A 20,132-nucleotide genomic window follows, 5' to 3' on the forward strand; every position below is an offset into this window, starting at 1 on the left:
AGTGCAAAAAATTAACAGTAATATGATGATGTTGTGCAAAAACTCTGATATTTCAGAATATCTAAATCCAAGGTCAAAATAAAAGCAGCATATCCTTTCTTGGTCCATTTTTAATGCAATTGTTTTGGGATGTGGCCGTTTATATACATGTACTAAGTTGATATAACAAGTTAGCTAAGTTGACATAACAAGATAGTTAAGTTGTTATAACAAGATAAAAAAAAAAAAGAGCTTCACATGGTGCTAACGGGCTTCCGTACTTCACGGCTTTTACAAAAGATGAAAAAGATGAGATAACCTAAACCCAGCTTAAACTTGGTTTACAAACTAATTTGCTGTAGAAAAGTGAGGATAGGTGCATGTATTTCCGCTGGAGTTTTGAGTTAAAAAACTAATATGGAATGTTACTTATCTTGACACCGTAGAAATTAGAATCGTCGCTTCTTTATAAAATATATTTTATTGCTTAATATGCGTTGGTCAAGAAAAGGAACAAGCGCCTGGGTTTCTTAAATTTAGTTTCAATTCTTTTGGGGTTGAAATGACCGCCGAATTAAGGATCGTTTAATCCGTATAGTGTCATTCAGCTCACATACAAGTAGAATCAAACTTGCGTTGTTCTTTTTTTCGTTTGCAATTAAATCAGGTCTGCCTCATATAGTGAAAATAATAAGCAAGTAAAAAAGCAAATGAAGCATTGTACTATGAATGTGTACTATCTGATGATAACATATTGTCAAACAAATTTGCGTTGGTCAAGAAAAGAAACAAGCGCCTGGGTTTCTTAAATGACATTAGTTTCAATTCTTTTGGGGTTGAAATGACCGCCGAATTAAGGATTGTTTAATCCGTATAGTGTTATTCAGCTGACATAGAATCAAACTTGCGTTCTTATTTTTTTTTCGTTTGCAATTAAATCAGGTCTGTCTCATATAGTGAAGAAAATCTATGAATGTGTACTATCTGATGATAACATATTGTCAAACAAAATGTCCGTTGTGGTAATAGTTTAATCATTTGTATATTTGTAAGATTGATAATTGTTTTCCGTAAAAATATACCGATAATTGGGTTTCCCTTCTCTTATAAACATACATTGTCTTGTAGATTTCAGTATCTCTTTCAGTTACATAATGTATACACAAAACGAGTGAACATATTGGTAAATGACCTTTTTCGTACGTGTTTGAAACTTTTTGGAGATACCTTAATAATACTATTGTACAAGATCACTGTATTATATAAAAAAAAAACAACTGAGGCGTAGGAAAACAGCAGTAGAAATCTTAATTTAAAAAAAACTGCCACATTACCGCTCGATAAGTGAAGATTTGTGTATTTGTTGTTGAACATGTCTGATAGCACGCTTCACCACATATGTCATACATATTCATTTTGTGTGTGTGTGTGTGTGTGTGTGTGTGTGTGTGTAATCAAAATAGGATTGTAATTTCATTTTGTTCTTATTTCTTGTGCACAAAACTGATAATTTTTATTTTTTCGACGTTTATGTGTTGAACATAACTGTGTTCCACCAAGCTCTATGCCGCGGCAGACGTTCGTTCCGTCTCTTACTAGTACGTCAGACGCTGTTTCGCAGCTTGGTGTTCTACGTTTCCATTTGATGTTATTTGATTCAGGCATATGAGTAAATATCATTATTGGTATGCAAATAAAGTATAAAAAAAGAATCTATTCAACTTCTAGTCTTAAAATTCCGAATGAATAATAATTATCAAATTAAATGAGACGTAATATAGGTAAACCATTAGGTTTCTGGAAAAAGGTTTTGTTGCTAAATGATTCAATTCATCACCACAAACGTTTTGTGGTCGTCATCATGTACTCGTCGATCTTTTTGGCGTATTATTCATCTGCACCATGGGAACTGATTTGTTCACCTTGTTATAATGATTTTCGTCAACCCCGGACGCAGCATTTCATGGTATTTCTAGAAAAGCAGAATACGCTTACGCTACCGTTTTTGTTTTTGTTTTATTTATTTTGTTAGATTTCAGATTTTATTATACCCAGGCAGTATAGGACTGTAAGAAGAGAGTGTAGTATGGTTTGCTTATTTCTTTTTGTTTCTAAGGCATGTTATTTTCAAAATTTGTTATTTGGTGTTGTTTATTATTCTTTTTCTAGTCGCCATTCCATTGTGGTCTTTTTGATTACCGTTCGAATCTCAGTTCCCTTGATTTCCCTTGGCACGGTTAACTTAAATGTCATGCTGTTTTTTTTAAAAAGAATATTGAGGTTTGTATATGCTTCCATTAGTACTTTTCAATCACACATAAGGCAATACCCATTTGTTAAAAATATAAATTAAACAACAGTAGGTTTAAATTACAGAAAATAAAACACAATTATTTCTCAGATTATTTACATGAAATATAGATGACACATGAGTTACAAAATAACAGACAATTCACCGTCAGTATCTTGTTAATCCAGCAATTATTGCGTACATTCATACTTGTGATTTTGTAATGCTAACAGAAAGTGTGATTTTGTTAAAAAAAAATTCAATGCACCAATAATATAAAATAGTTTATACACCGAGTTTTTATTATAACGATTTAGAGCCAGTTTCGCGATAAAAAATTGCTTGATTTCTGAATTTAGAGTATTTAAATCAAACAGTACATTTCCAAAAAAAAATCTTTCATGACCTTATGATTTTACACCACTTCTCTCCATCAAAAAACTCCGTAATTATTTTTCACCATACCCAATATACCATATCCCCTATGACAAACGACAAGCAAAGATGTGATGCAAGTTGAAGATATCAAGTCTAATTTTATTGACCTACTTGACAAATCAAAACTTTTCTGTTTTAATGGTTGAACAGAATGATATGGTAATATGCTAGTATCTACCAAGTTGCAATATTTCTTCTCATTTTACGTCACTTTACGTCATTTTACGTCATGACGAAACATGAAAGACATTTCATAAGCTTTGTGAATCAATCAGATTTTTATCAAAAGAAGATGTGTTTCAAGCAGATTTTATCAGATCATTTTATTGCAAGATGGGATAATGAAATTTCAACATCTTCATTTAAGAATTTGGTTTAGAGAAATATTTAATTCGGTTGAATGAAAAAAAAGAGTATGGTTAACAAAATTTAGAGTTTCTAATTTGAGAATTCCTGTAGAAACAGGAGGGTGGAAAAGTATACCCTATGTGGAAATGGTATTGGCGATGAATTTCATCTGTTATTTATATGTCAAAGTGAAGTAATTGTCAGTTTGAGAAATAGATTTTTACCAGAATACTTTATCAAATATTCAAGTTTAGTTAAAATGGAAGGTTTGCTATCAATTTGTAACGTTGAGGTTTACAAACGACTTTGTATTTTTATACAAAAGAATAGCTGCATTATTTTAAAACCATGTATGATTATATTGTCTATTGTTATTGTGAATACTATATTGTTATTTTATTACGTTGAATGTATTATCTTGAAATCTTGAAAATCTTTGGTCGTCACCCATCCCCACAATGTCAGGGCTCCTGTCTCTAAAAATTAATTGTCTCCGAGGAGCTTTCACACTGTTGGGATGGTCGCGACCGCCACTTTAACGACAGATAAACTTTTCTCCCTCTTTTTTTTATCCCACAAAAAATGATAGATATGCCGTTGCGCTGTTATTATGTATCACACTTAGATTCTCGAAATGATATCAAGTGGTATACAATTTTGCTCATTGTGAGTCCGAAACCCAAAACTCCTTTCTACGAGCTTCCAGGTAACAAAAATTAACCTGGAGAATTGTTTATCGTAGTACTTTTTTCTTCTTTTTTTTTTCTTAATTTTTTTTATTTATTTATTTTTTTTGCTCACATTTTATGTACTTGAATTGAAACTAAGCCTTGAAGGCAAGTAACAAAATTAAAACGATATGAAATGTTTGATTGGCGTCGACTAAAATATGACAAAAACACAGATATGACGATGGCGTGTAGCTGACTATAGTTATGAAAGAAACAAAAGTATGCAATATCAACGACAAAGGCAACGAATTGTTCAGTTTACTGATAAATGAATGTGCAGATATTATCTCCCTTCTCCGTGCTTGAGGAAACAAACCTCCATCGAGTCAATAGTGACCAGAATGAAAGTTTTTTTTTAGCAATGCTGAAGGAATGTGATTTAAAAGGCTTTGTAGTTTTCTTATTAAATGTATGATAACAATGAATGGATGGACAAGTGTCACGATATGATCCAAACCAATGCTATTACTTGCTACGAAAAATGCCCCCCTTTTCACATAAAGTGAAGATACTCCTCAGATTTATCTGAAGTTGGAGAGACAGAATCATTTAAACTTCTGCTCGGCTGGTGGTACGGTTCAACGCCTATGACCGGTCCATTTGTCCAATCATCTTCGAACACGTCATCTCTGAACTCATTTCGACTGTTCGGCATTGCTGTTGATGCGCTTGAACGAGCTCGATTGTAGTTGACACCTTCAACTTGATTCATGTAAACTTCGTATTGCAGTGGTTTTGGTTTGGATCTTGTAGGTAATTTCATCTTTTTTGGAGATGGTAGTAGTTTGTTATCTTGGAACTGACAACAACATTTACACATAAGGCATATGAGTAGTCCTATGGCTAAAAACACTCCAAAGCCAATACACATCCCTACGATCATAGAGGTTTTCTGTTTATTACCATCATCCTGTAAGCAAATAGCTTTCATATTTATTTTATTTCATATCAGAGAAGAACGAGCTTATATATCTTATATATCATATATTTAAATAAAAATATACCTTTTATGTATATGCCTTACTATACGATTAAACAGTTTTTTTTTCAGAATTTATCTATGTGTAAAATCGGACCATTCACTCACAAAACAAATAAAAGTCCGAAGGAATTTAATATCAGGTTTGTGAGTGAATAGTCCGGTTTAACACTTCAATAAATTCTAGAAAAACAGTGTTTAATACTTATAATTCCAATCCCTAACTACCGGTAATACATTAATAGTTTATTTCTCTGTGGGCTTTCATTCTGTGAAATTGACACCCGAAATTGACATTGCAAATGGCGGCGTGATTTAGATGGCAATTTCACTATTCATACTACTGATGACTATATTCTTTAAAAAATTGTTGTTTTGAATATACAATGACAAAAATGAATGGAATAACGCAGATAATACCGTTTTAAACATCAAAACGGCTATTTCTTTCGTCGAAGCGAAGATACCCATGTTGTTTACGACAACCTTCGGTGTGGAATGTGAACAGTGAAGGCATTATCAATCACTTCCCAAAGGCAGTCAATATAATGAGGGTATCAACCCTCGACCTTTATCACTCTGCAGCCAGGTGGCCCTTGGAGTGATATAGGAGTATCGGGTTGATACCGAATGTGATATAAATTTTGACATGAAATATTCAGTATTATCATATATTTAGTACTTAATACAAATGTTTTGTATATACTAGGTTCTTTCCGTTGGTCTGCATCACGACCTGTATCATTTACACTGTACCGCATACTAAACCGATATCATATATTTAGATAAAAATATACGGTTTTTTGGTATATGCATTATAAGTTATTGTTTAAGCCCTATACCGTTTACCGTTTGTCGCATGTTCTGTATAATTAACCCTATATCGCATGCCCTATATCACACACCTGAACCTATATCGCATAATCTATATTACACCCTAGATCTATATCGTATACTCATATCACACCCCTACCCAAAACACACTTGAATGAAACCTAAAATATATGATATAATGAACATGCCATGCAAAAGTATGTATTACACGTGTTCCAACCCGCGACCTGTATCAACCTACCGGTCGGTGGCGGTAATATAGGAGTCTCGGGTTGATACAGCATATGATAAAGTAACATTCAGTATTGGTTATAAATTACACGTTATTTACTCATGTTCGTTTAGATGCCAAGAGGACATTAATAAAGCACGGTTCACATTCCTCAAAGGAATAAACAAAATATTTGCATATGTAGAGGACATTCTCGCTATACTGACTGCCCTTGGAAAGTGATTGATAATGCCTACGGCTTGAGGCATTAGTTTTGTTTCAGGCAATACCGCTGTCTCATTAGAAATGCATTTCTCTTGAAAATACAATCTGCAGAACCAACTATTGTATTATTTTTATTATTACTTATAACTTCTTTTCTCGCATTTTTTCATTTTCAAACAAGCTTAAAAAGTTCATGTAGGTATGTGATAAATACAAATCATATTAAAATTTTATGCATTGTACGTTGTTCAATTGCGGAAAATGAAAAAAACAATTGTCAAGAGTAATCACTGTTCTTAATCTTTCAGTCGTGTTCGATATAAGACGGTATTTGTGCTGAACACAGAAACGAGTCTAAAGTTTTAGCTTCAATTATTATATATTGAATATAGTTTGTTCAAATAATTTTTCCGATAAAGATAAAAAAGAAACAAGATGAAAGTTTTTTTTTTTTTTGTTCCAATGCAAGGTTTAAATATTGTTGGCATGTCCAGCTAAGAATCAGGCAAAATGTGAGACATGATTGGTTAACCTACATATTTTTAGTCTTGATATTTTGTTTACAATGTTATAGTAAACAGAAATTAACATGAGTTTTTTTTCATATAACCCACGCTCATAGGAGATAAAAATTATATAAATTGCACTGTATAATTCTAAATTAAGGGAGATAACTCTGTAAATGACAGTAAAATACAATAGAAACTGTTGGATTTTCATTGTGGATTATCTTCTTAGAGCAGACAGATTGGAATGAATAATTATACATTTCATTATATAGGTCTATAAAGCAATTTAATGACAAAAATGAAAAGGTGTTGCCTTTTTTAGTGTGTATCACCAATCTTCGTTTGAAAGGTTCATGTATATTTTAATTAAATTAATTAAAATTTCTCGTTACGATCAAGTCGTTCAGACAGCAAGACTATTAATCCCATCTTGTTTTATTTCAATAATAAAAAGTATCAACATGGTTGATGGATATACTGTACTTTTAACACACGTTTGGAAAACCATCTATCATTAAGTACCCCTTTGGAAATGTTTCTTACAGTAAAGTATTTTTTTTCCGGCGATGATTCCTCTGTTTTCTCAACATACTCGCGTGTCTTTACATGAATGATGCACTGTTTAAACATCACTGTTTACATTTTTTTCTAAATTTATTTAACAAAAAAAAATAATTCAAGATAGGATCGTGTTTTATCAAAATATTGAAATATGCCCTAAAAGAAAAAAAAACATTTAAACAAGTTCTTACCGTGGAAGGTGCCGATGTCGCAGGATCTGTCGAACAAGAAAAAATGATGAAGACATTGCAACAAATAATCCTTTAAATGCATTGTTTTGTTTTTGTTTTTGTTTTTGTTTGTTTGTTTGGTTGATTTTTTTTTTATTGTAACGTGTTATGAAAACCAAGTAACTCATGCTAAGCTTAAAATTGTTTAATTTGTGCCTCAATTAAAAATAATATACATTGTTTACTATTTGATTATTTAATTTCGGAAGTAAAAAGTTTTCTGATTGGATACAAAATATCGTCCATTATCTCATGGACCAAATTGTTTATATGACTGTGACGACATCAACATTTTTCAATGATTTACTCATTGAATTATGGTACTAAAATTAAATTATAAAAATGACTGTTATATTTTTCGATCTATTAAAAACATCAGCGCCCGTTGTACACCTACTTTGGTTATTTCTTAATAAAAACATATGACAGTCAAACCTTAGATATATAATTGCAAATGACGATACTAAAAGGAAATCAATTTGTATACTGTTGTTTGGGTCTAAAGAGAGTTGGTTACTAATATCATTATGTAAGCCCCTTTTTTCATTGTGATCTGGTATTCTAGCCAAATAAGATACGTTTAGAAATGTGAAATTGTATGAAGCTAAACAAGAAAATATATAGTTGATCTAGGCGTAAACAGGAGTGCTATATAAATTTAAGGAAATAATAAAAATGATAATAATAAGATGGCGTAAAGAAAATTAAATGAACAAATCAACTGCTTTATTGGAATAGAAACAAAACATATTCATTAGGGAAACGACAAATAAGGACTAAATATCAATATAGTGGTTAAAATAACAAAATCATACACAAACACCTAGACTAAGCTTTGGAATAGGATATGAAACATTTATCTTTGGCCGGGTCTTATTACCTTTGAGCGGATCAGGGATATAAACTGAAATACATACATAATAATTCATAGGTACATTGTAGTTATGTATATTGTGTATCCTTCAAGAGAGGTGTGGGTTTTTTAACATAATGTATGCGATATAAATCATAATCAGAAAATAAGATAAAAGAACAGCAAACATTTTACCACATAAGTTTCAAGATCGAGTTCAAATCTAGACTTTTTAGAATGCAAGTTTAATTCATTTTGTCTTTTCTTCTAAATGAATTATCGTCAATTTCTATGAATTTTTTATTTTGTTAATGGGGAAAAGCTACCAAAACCACCAATGGCGTCAAATTGTAACGAGTTGACGCGACAAAATCGAACACAAGAGGTCTTTCGCGTGTAATATTTATGTTTTTTTTTTTTTTTTTTTTTTTTTTTTTTTTTTAAGTTTAAAACAAAATCTTGTCTTTATTGAAATGAATGTATATTTTTGATGTTTCATGAATCGATATTGTAATGCTTTATAACTTAAGCTGCTAAGATGACATTTATATGCTTCTTTTCGCAATATATCGTTCGAATAAAATATAAATATTCTTCCTGTTACGTGTCATTGAAACATATTTGAAATAAAAATGATTATGCAAGTACGAAGAACTTAAAATCAACACAACAAAGAAAATTCGGTGAGTTCACAATGTCGTTACAAATAATTGTGCGTCACTATGATATGTGCGCTGTATTTTATACTTTGATATATTCAATATCATTTCAGTTGTTAAAGGCAGCAGATCTATGCTGGAGGCTGTTGTACTTTGACACACAATCAAGTCTTGGTGACGGTCGAAGTAGGGTGGGAACATCACATTTCTTTTAAGCCGTTGTATCCACTTTTTCAGAGAATAAGAATTAGGACCGCAAATATTAAGAAAACCGTACCAGTTTTGAGGTAATATTTCAAGAAGTCGCAGAATTTAAAAGGCAATAGCAATAGACACACAACTTTTTGAAGAATTTATACCTATCTTTTGCGTATTTCGAGATATGATCATGATAATAAGAGGATGACTTCTTCAGCAGTGTCCTGATTCACATGCCCCTCATATAATTAGATTGATGAAGATTGTCAATGATTAGTTAGTAGTTGGTGATAAAACATTATCGAAATAACGGAAATGTATATGTAAAGACTTTGCGTTTTCTTCTGGGGTAAGTCTCTGAAGAAGTATAGAATTTTATACCAAATAAGGCGCACAATGTGACCTACTGTAATGCCTGTTCTTTTTTTGAATCCACCAAACTGGACAAATATATTGCAAAGAACAATGTTGGTAATAGGCATTCTATCAATATCTGTAAAATCGCAATTTAAATTTGTTTTTTCACAAACTAGATCTAGATTCTGCCTTAACGAGATTAGCAAACGTTAGCAAATTAAGTTGAACATTTCTAAATCATAGTTTTATAATATGGATTGATTTGCATGGGCATCTTTAAAATTTGCATACAATACAAAAAGAAAAAAGATTATTCCCATGTTTCAAGCTGTGTCTCTTATCATAGAAATTGATTTCATGTTTATTTTTATCGCCATCTAAGTGACTTTGCTTATCGATGTGAATATATCTCTAAAAATACGAAGAACTTTATCTGACTTGTATCATTAACTTGCAATGGCTCATTTACTATAATGTTCTATAATATATCTAGAAGATATTTCTTGCATTCGTCCAAGTTTGACTTTTACATACGTTTAGATGCAGTTCGTTTACAGTATCACTACAGAGCTAATGCACGTAACTTCTAGAACCAGTCCTCAAAAGTATAAGGCGGGTGTTGGCAAAATCATATATTTTTTTTCGAAACGTCGAAATAAGTAAAATATTGAGTACAATTTTACACCTTCTTACATTAAACTATGAATAAGGCAATCAATTTATGTCGACTTGTTGAAATGATTAAAACATGAAGTACAACCTGTGATGTATAACCCATACAATTATGGAACAACTTTAAACCGGAAGTATACTTAATCAGAATTGGACACATTTGATATAGCAAACATCCAAAACAAAGAAATACAACGCCGATTCGCATACATTGCATATCATGATATATAGGGTTGTTGGTTAATTGTGATATGTTAATATTTCATCTATTTATTTTTACTGGTTTTGCCAGAAAAGTCTGTGGCATAGTATTTATATCAATGGCATACGAATGAAATTGACATAAAAAAGCTGCTGAACCTAACTGGGCCATAAATAATCTCTGGTCTTTGAAAAATAAATCATATTCATTTATACAATTGATTTAAAACGAAAATAAATATTTGATAAGATTTTATTTGGAATTCTCCATTAATCATAACGCCCATGTGGATTTTTTATATTGTAACATTACGAAAAGATCGATTCAAACACATGGCACACATTGTCCAGGCTAATAGGACAAAATAAAGACTATTTAGAAACTTTTAGAATCATATAAATGGACCACTTTATGTTATAAAACCTGCAAGGAAATGTTGCAATATTCATTAAGTATGTTTGTATAGTAACAACCTTCCACACAAATTCATTTGTTTGTCAAAATGTTTGTCAGGTAATACAAAAAGTTGACATTATATCTTCGCGGTCAATGTTTTTGTCAGTATGTCTTTAACGAAGAAATGACAATAATGCCTTTGAGCGTCTGATTCATTCAAGAATAAATCGGAATCAATACCAATTTAGCTTTAAAACACCGCGAACGCAGATCGTATAGAGTAACAGTTAAAAAAAATGACTTTGATAGCTAATACATTTAAGGCTTGTTCATACATGCCTAAACAGTGCAGATGTAACCCTTCATTCAATGTCACCATCTTACATTAAACCTTCATCCCAGATTTCATTGATAAACAAGTGCGGTCTTAATTGGTAGTGTATTTGATTGGCGTTCTTACAGCCCTGAGAGTAATATTCAGCAAAAGTTTGGCTTAGTTTATTCATATTTATTAACCTGTTTATACAAGTGCAACATGCTTAATAAAGCAGGAAAAGCCCTTTGTCAATGCATCCATCTTTTTACTGTAAAAGTACTATTGTCAGTGGGGTACCAAAATTCATTGTTTTCGTGGGTTAACTAGACACCGAAATTTGGTTCCCAACGAAAAGGAGGTTCCTATTGATTTGTATACTGAAAATCTCAAAACCACGAATTCAAGAATCCACGAACTTTATATTTTCCCTAATCTACGAAAATTGGTTTGCACAAATTAAATTGCTTTCACAGCATTCAGCCCTCTTTCTAGGCGTTCTTGCTTGACAGGCATGTGTGATCTTAGTAGGAAGTGTTTTAGATTGGTTTAAATTAATTTAAAAGGTTTCATTCTTACCTTCATGAGAACATACAAAGTGATGCTTGTAGGAACAATCCGTAGTTCGGAACTGATATTCAGCATAAACGTCCAGTCGTACACAATGACGTGTTTCCGTGTAGTATGGTTCGTTTGTGAACCATTTGGTCCATGATGCTCTGATCCCGTTCACCCACGTGAAGTTTTCAATACTTGGTGTATATACCAGACCAATATATACATCGGCTTCTGCTGTATATCTGTACATATAAAACAAATATTATTAGATATGATATTATAACGCCAGGAAAAAGATAAGAATATATGATATATTTACTGATCTAATAAAAGAAATTCATGCATAGACTCTGTTTTTCTAAATTCATGCGCCGAGTTGCAAATGAAATCAAAGAGTGCAGTTTTCAAAGTCCCCAATTGTCAGATTGTCTATGCCACTGATTTTGGCACGAGTGCGATGTGCTCTAAAATCGGGTGACTCCCGCTAGAAGCATAAGCGAAAGTAAAGTAGTGAAATTTCGAGTGCAGGAAGTCGCTAATATTAGCGATTTAAAAAACACAAGGACGAAATACAAAACTGAACATAGACATATTAAAATGATATGTTTATATGTTCATGGAATTTGAAATATACACATTTCAGGGACATACGAAGATGCACATGGACAAAAACATATACATTCAGAAATGTTAATTAATATTTTATCTGAATTTGACAGTACTATGTCTCATTTGTATCGAAAACATCCCAACCTATTGCCTTAATGCTGAATTCTGTAACTACCAAACGTAGTCCACTTAAGGATGTTCGCTGGTCTATGTAAGAATAACAAGGATTTCAAAGGGTTGTGAAATCATTAAGATCTTTCATGCTAGAAAGAGAAATAAATGGGCCATTGTGCTCGTTTTTGAGATATAAGAATTTGAAATTTGGACGGAAAAAATTAATTTCTCTAGGTTTTTCATATTTTGTCGTAGTAGGTTTCACTCATGCAAATAATGAAGAAGTAACAGGGATTTCCTTAAAAGTAACATTTTGAGATGTGTATTATGAAAGTGGTTCTCACTGGGAAAGTGGATAAAACCAGAGTAAGAAAGTGTGAAAAAATGGCTGAACATGACGAGCAAACATCCTTAAATTGTATGATTACAAAAAGTGTTAAAAAGGATGAAAATTGGGTTTTTTTTAATTGAAAGTTTTTTAACTTTTTATTTTGTATGTATATTTTTCATTTTTTTCTTTTTCTTTCTGTTACATATATATATCTTTTACCCTACTTGACACGAACGATGAAGGAGGTCGGGCTTTAAAATGTCATGAAGCCTCAGTGTCTGTTTTTTTTTTAATTCTGATCTGACGCTTCTTGTCCCCTCTTGTGGCTAATTAGTGACGCCGCTACATTACCCAATGAAAATAGACGTTATATCAGAGCGGCTCCGATGTCGAGATAAAATATTAATGAAAAATATTAATAAGACATCTTTCAAAATAATAAAAAAAAGTCTTCCCTATTAATGACAAAATCTTACATATTAATGAAAGATCCTTGCATTATAATAAAAACATCTAGCATATTAATGAAAAAATCTTACATATTGATAAAAGGTTCTTGCATTATAATAAAAAAAACCTGCATATTAATTAAAACACCATACACATTAATAAATCTTGTATTTCAATAAAAATTCTTGAATTATAGTAAATAATCTTGCATTATAATGATAATACCTTGCATATTTAAAAGGCCCCGTGCAGGTCCGGGTGTTAAAAGAATAGGCCTGCAGCAGCGCTAAGCTTGTCGTAAAAGGCGACTAAACAGTGCTCAGAACCTTAGCCGGGGGCTAGGGCGCTCTGCCCACAGAGCAACTGGGATGTGTGCCCCAGGTGGTGGAATGGGGTACACCTGGCGTGTTACATGCTGGTGTTGTCAGGCTATAATACGGAAAACCTGACCGCAAACCATAGTGGTGCACCGTGTTGGGAAAGATGCCACGTTCACGTTAAAGAACCCTACTGTGGTATTTTCCCGAAGTAGGTATCATAGGGCTCCGCCACAGGAGGCTAAATTGCCCGACCCTACCCACCTCTCCCCATTTCCAGTGGCAATCAAAATTTGTCGACCCCATTGTCCTTGTGTCCCACCCCTTTTTCATTTTATCATCCATTTCATGTTCATCGTCTGAATATAGCTGAAATATTGCTGCTCGGACGTTAAACCCCAACAAACAAACAAACAAACATATTTAAAAGTCAATGTGGAATAAAAATTGAAAAGTGATGAATTTTGCAACACATCACTTGCTATAGATAAGTTTGTTTGATATGCTTTATTCAGATGGTTGCATCAAAGTGCTTATATGTGTGTATGTTTTTGTTTTGTTTTGTTTGCATGATTTGATTTTTTTAAAGCACAACAACAAAAAACAACAACAAAAACACAAGTTGTGATATTTTGTTTGTTGAATATTTCATGAATACAATGATGAGAGGTTACTCCTTGAAACGTGAACAACAAATCGAAAATTGCAGTAACTATATGATTTATAATCAAGTCAAATTTCTCTACAATGTGGTTTATGAAGAAGTGTAAGTAATCTCTAAGCTAGTTATGCCAAAAATTTAAAACAATGCTTACTATTTTTTTTCTAATCAATACCAATTTTAATTACGATTCTTTGATCGTTAATGTAAACGTTATTTGTTGGATCATTTAAATCGTGGACTGTAGACCAATAGACAATAATTACGTCATGGTACAAATTTTGTGTATCCCTATGTAGTCCAAAGAGAAACAATCAATCGGGAGGCATAATTCAAATATGATGAAATTATTTGAAAAACAGAAACATTTACCTTTTTCCTCCAGTGATGTTGTAAACCACTTTTTCCCATTTCTCTTTGGAATCAACTACGGCTAACACATAACCGTTGGCCTTACATATAGCATTGGCCTCTTCCCATGTCCACTTACTGGGGTTGTCCTTGAAATGAAAAACTTCCCAACTTAAAGTGCATTCTGAAATTTAAGAAAGAAATGCTTTGGCAAACATGCTTTTCAAATAGACGAGTAAGATCGGAATTAAGAAAATACTTCAAAATGAACACATTTACTAGACCATAATCAAAATTTGTATTTTGAGGAAAATTGCAAATCAAGCCACTTATAATGTGTATTTTGATGATAGGCATGACTTTTAGTCCCTGAATATCTGTTGTCGACATTATGTCAACGTTGTAATGTTTTCCAGATTTTGTGGACATTTTAAAATGTGTGTACTTTGGTTATTGGAGAACACATTAACCAAGCGTAATTTCCTTTTTCAGATCGAGCTCAGACGAGTTGTTGTACAAGAAAGATACACCACCTAGTTAATTCTTAATTTAATATTTGTCACCTTTAGTGTGACACTTTTCATTAGAATAAGGGTTCCTTCAAAATCTTGCGAGAGACAAGAATGTTAAGGATGCTTGGTCTTTTAATTTTACATATTGATATATTGACGATGTTCACTTAATGATCCTGAAATTGGAAATTTCACTTTATTAATCCACCAGAAGTAGAAATTAAAGAAGCTACTAACAGAGCTTCCTCCGGGTCATTTTCAGACCTTTACCTCTAATTTGACGACAGTAGTCATCTCAGTACAAAAATGTAGGAAAAACTGGACGCCTTTGATTTTATGATTTTAAAATGGTAATTTTTTTTGTGCAGTGATATACCAGCTTCCCCTACATATGATATTTATATTTCTCAGTATAAATATGTTGTTAATGTATGTCATAGCTAGTAACGAATATTCTGACTTCTTGTATGGCTTTTGGACCAAGGTTATAAAAAATACGTCTCATACGCTGCTCTGAAAAGTTTTATTACCAATATCAAGGTCTAATTGAGATGTATTCTGTTTTTGGTAATGGATTTTCAGAAAGTCAACAAATTAATTTTCTGTATTTTTACTTTGTATAGTATTATAGTATAGTGGCGCTTTCCCCCAACAAAGTTCAAGATTTATCATGAAGCTCGTGTTTTTGGATTTTATCAATTTCATTTGTATTAATTTCCTTTTATTTCCACTTCTTTATTGCTTATAGCTTCTGTACTATTTTGACTACTTATTTTATGTTTATGTTCAAATATATCAGAAATAATTGACCGTAATGGATACTGGAGGTTAAGCGCGTTTTTATACGTTTACATATCTTCCCTGTATTAATTTGATGAGATGGAGCAGTGTAGCGAATAGAGTCGTTACATTCTGAGACGCTGGTCTAGGGCGCTGGGTTTTGTGCAGGCGGGGTTGCCATAGATGTCACAGCGGTACGAGTTCGAGTCCCGCGGAGGGAACGACCAAAAATTTGCATTGCAAATTTGACAGTTCTAACATCGTTGGGAATTTTTCAGACCTTTCTATACGTTTACATATCTTCCCTGTATCAATTTGATCCGATGGAGCAGTGTAGTGAATAGAGTCGTCACATTCTGAGACGTTTGTATAATATTGATTTGTTGTGACATGCATTATTAATTTGATCCTCTATCCTACATAATAACATATAAATGAACTGTCCCGTACTACCATACATCGTGTACTAAGTGACAGCCCTAGATTTATCTTACGAGGAGGAATGACCCGGCCAGCGAAAGCTATATTTTATATAGCCTGACTGGTCGAATGGTCTAGGGCGCCGGACTTTGTGCAGGCGGTGTTGCCATAGATGTCACAGCGATACGAGTTCGAGTCCCGCGGAGGGAACGACCAAAAATTTGCATTGCAAATTTAACAGTTCTAACATCGTTGGGAATTTTTCAGACCTTTCTATATATATATATATATAGAGAGAGAGAGAGAGAGAGAGATTCTGTCTTTTCGTTATCATTTCAAATCAAATTATGGAAACGATTTTTGCAAGCGTAGAAAATTGCATTTGACCAAGTTGGGAATCAGACTTTATTTCATGTTACTGAGTTTGTATAAACAATAAAAGATATAAACTTCTGTTTTACCATTTATGTCCACAATTCTATTACGCAATAAACCTATTTGCCTCATTTGATCGGTTTATCAGTAAGAATTAAATTGCAAATTTTGAAATTACTGACATTTCGAATCCTGGTGGGAAAACAGCATGTTATTAACGAATTTCATGGAGCAAAATGAGATAAGAATGAAACATTGGAAATTTATGAAAAAGAGGAGCAAAACAACTTACAATAATGAATTAAAAGTATAACTCTGGAAGACGATAAAATGACAGTGATCAATACAACGATTGCATAATAGCAAATGCAAACAAAGAAGCGAAACGATGTAGGTTTTCCGACAGGTGAACAAAATGTATTTGTTGTTAATATCTAATATCCTAACGTTGTCTTTGATATTATTTGTATTTGTTATTGTCTGTCCTCTTGAATTTGGGATTTGTTACAACTGCTTTGATGTTTTAACAAATAGTAAAACGCTTTTAATATCACAAGCCCTTAAAGTCCTAGTTATCTATTTCATTTCTGTTGTCATGTTTATACCTTTTGCCTTCCTATACAATATCTTTATATTTCGTATAATTCGATGACAATTGTTGTATTCTGACGTTAACATGAATGGTTTTAACTATGGTTATTTTCTGGCTATAGATGTATATTCTTAATCATAGATGTACTTTTTTGTTTTTGCTTCTTCTTGTTGTAGTTTTTTTTTTTTTTTTTTTTTTTTTTTTTTTTTTTTTTTTGTCGCTTCTTTTTTTACATACTTAATATAATTAAACAGTTATGTTAATTGATAGAAATTGAATGTTTGACAGGCATCATATATACGACATTTTAACATATTGTGGACACAAAAATTGAACTTCGGCGTTTAAGGTAACTATATCACATCATTGTGTAAGAATGTTTTGCTGTCATTGAAGATAGAAAATGACTGAATGGTGCTATTTAACGGTTCCTTTCTTCTTCTACCATTATCAGTTATTCAAAATTGTAGAATGTGTCTTGTAACTAATTAAAGATGATTCTATATATACTTTTCTAGAAAAATAACTTTTTAGTTGTTTTATAGTCTGGATGAAACATTAATAAAATAAAAATAATAGGATAATTAGGACAATTAATTGGAAGGAGTGAATAACCAAAATATCATCACGAGTGCCGATGAACGCCTAGATTTAACGAGTTTTGTTCCGCGCACGAATTAAATCATACTGCGTTCTTTGTATGAGTGATCATATTTTGGTTATTCAGGATAACCAATAGATTATCCTATTTATTACATAGACTTTCTCGATTATTCTTTGCTATTTTAAACATAAATTTCAAATTTTGTATACGGCGGATTGATTTCAAAGTTGTGACGTTTTTGCGGGAGAAAGTCCGAGAGTGAAATTACGGAATTTATTTCACAGTGTAAATTATCGATTTTTTTTTCATTGGAAACATTCGATAAAACACTGCTATCTATATAAAAAATTCAAAGAAATATATGTCAAATTGAAATAAACGTCAATAAACAAGGATTTCAATAATCATTAATACATATTGTTTCATTCGATTGAAATTTTCATCTGAAATGCGTTTTCCTTTCAATTTCTCCTCGTACCCGTAAATCGCATTATACCAATCAGATAGCTATCTTGAAATTTGGAATTTTTAGGGAAAATCTCAATTAAGTCGACTTTTTAGAAAAATTGCCTATTCTCCCTAGTCTACAGACCTTTCATGTTTAATATCTACAATGTTACAATATCGGAAAATTACTTTTGGAAGACAGGAAATAATTGTCACGAATTTACCTCTGAAACTGCAACTCCTTTGATCAATTTGCGTTTGATTAAAGTTATTTTTATCAAAACATTTTATGTTGGGCCATCTTTAATTTGGCGTTTTGTTCACCTGCTATAATGTTTTAACAAACAGTGAAACATTTTTGATACCATTAACCCTTTAAGTTCTAGTTATCTATTTCATTTCTATTGTCATGATTTCCTTCCTATACATGAATTTTATTCATTTATTATTTTTTGTACGACAGTTGTGTCCTTTTTAGGCGTTAAAATCAACTGAAATTCAAATATTTTAGACTTAGATTTTTAATAATTGAAGTACTATAATAATACTGAAGTAACGGCAAATAAGATTTATCGAACAATTACCTCCATAATTCGGAAAACTATGTCCAATAAGAAATACGACCAAAATTCCAAACATTATGAAACACAAAGTTAAATTACACTTTAAGTATCCATTCCAATTATTTCCTCAAACAGATTATTCCCTTTTTATACTTTTGTGCTGTTGCAAAGAATGAATTCACGGGTTCTGTTACATTAAAATTCATATCCCGTTCATTACACCGTCATTTGGAAAATTGATTGGATTTCTATTTTTGCTTTAGAGTTTGATACAGGCATAATTCCACTTTAAGCGACTTCATCGATTTTTAAACAGAAAAGGCCGTGTTAAACATGATTGAAATGGACCGTTTCCTCCCTTTTAAAGTTATGTTGTAGGCTTTGGTAAGACAAGATAAATAGTGTTATTGATTATTGTATGCATGCAATTTAATTTGTTTCAGTTTCACAATAAATATTTATTTTACAACTTTATATTTAGAAATCTTATAAAGCCTTTTTTTATTAGTATTTGAATTGAATATTTTGACAATATTAGTAATGTTTAGGTAAACTCCAAAAATTGAAAACAGTGTGAAGGTATTGGTCTTATGGCGATAAAATTGTTTAAAACCATTATCTGATCCAAATTGCATTTAGATTTCTGATTTTCAAAAATAGCAGACGCAAAGGTAGACATTTTGTAACCTTTTAGATAACCACTGATATTGATGTAATTAATGTAAGGACAGATGTAAGGATAGATAAGAACAGGAACTGATTTTCTTTCCTTTTCTTTCTCTTTGTGTGTGTGTTTTGTTTTTTTATCTTTCTTTCTTTTCTTTTTTTTTTTTGGGGGGGGGGGTAGGGGTGAGTGATATCACAACAGAGGTATAATGGTCGTCATCATGAACTCGTGGATCGTTACGGTGTATCCATCTGCGCCATGTACAACCGATTTGTTCAACGTGTTATAGTTTTCCTTTCCTCTTTCGTCTACCCCGGACTCGACTTTTTATGAGCAACTCGGTGGGTGTTTCTAGAAAGGCTGAGGACGCTTACCCTACCAGTGCATCTGGTCCATGCTCCCATTTTTTCGTGGAGTCCGAGTTGCTAATTTCGTTTTGTTTGTTTGTATGTATGATTTAGTTACTTTATGTTCTTTGTTGTGTATGTCTGCTGTCCATGTCTGGTATTTGTCCCTGGATTACATTTTTTTTTATTATTGCTATAACTTTGGTTCCCTTGATTACCCTTCCTAAATATGGAATATGTCCAATTCCCGGTAACTGATCAAGTTATGACGTTCACAGAACAGTAAACCAATCTTAAATCTTGTTTCCTCTAAGGTATGGTTTTATGAATCTCAAAAACAAACAAAAATAATGTTTAATTATATCGAAAGGAATGATATTTCAAAATGATGTTAAATAAGTTATATCTTCTCTCATTCTCAACTACAGATATTTCGTGTAAAGGGAATT

The 20,132-nt window shown here is 32.1% G+C and overlaps 1 protein-coding gene across 2 annotated transcripts; it reads right to left on the reverse strand.

Annotated features, from left to right (window-relative positions):
- Positions 1 to 2,369: 2,369 nt before the first annotated feature.
- Positions 2,370 to 19,032, reverse strand: LOC148617257 (uncharacterized). 2 transcript variants are annotated; one of them, XM_088584789.1, is made up of 6 exons: positions 18,691 to 19,032; positions 14,398 to 14,560; positions 11,565 to 11,785; positions 8,216 to 8,239; positions 7,297 to 7,322; positions 2,370 to 4,696 (listed from the first exon to the last, which is right to left on the reverse strand). In XM_088584789.1, exons 1-6 carry the CDS (start codon positions 18,743 to 18,745, stop codon positions 4,280 to 4,282), a joined length of 906 nt encoding a protein of 301 aa, XP_088440915.1. In that variant the 5' UTR covers positions 18,746 to 19,032; the 3' UTR covers positions 2,370 to 4,279. The 2 variants fall into 2 exon arrangements, with proteins under 2 accessions (XP_088440915.1, XP_088440916.1); XM_088584790.1 differs by lacking the exon at positions 8,216 to 8,239.
- Positions 19,033 to 20,132: the final 1,100 nt, after the last annotated feature.

This window comes from Perna viridis, chromosome 5 (genome assembly GCF_037379345.1).
Source record: "Perna viridis isolate PV_CMFRI_1.1 ecotype Kerala chromosome 5, ASM3737934v1, whole genome shotgun sequence".
Taxonomy (NCBI): domain Eukaryota; kingdom Metazoa; phylum Mollusca; class Bivalvia; order Mytilida; family Mytilidae; genus Perna; species Perna viridis.

What these genes read in the sequence shown, in the direction of transcription:
- LOC148617257 (XM_088584789.1), bottom strand. Translation starts at nt 18,745, where the DNA reads ATGTTTGGAATTTTGGTCGTATTTCTTATTGGACATAGTTTTCCGAAT. An exon ending in TAGTTTTCCGAATTATGGAG is followed by an intron (nt 14,561 to 18,690) that starts GTAATTGTTCGA and finishes CTTAAATTTCAG; the next exon opens with AATGCACTTTAAGTTGGGAA. An exon ending in AACATCACTGGAGGAAAAAG is followed by an intron (nt 11,786 to 14,397) that starts GTAAATGTTTCT and finishes TTATATGTACAG; the next exon opens with ATATACAGCAGAAGCCGATG.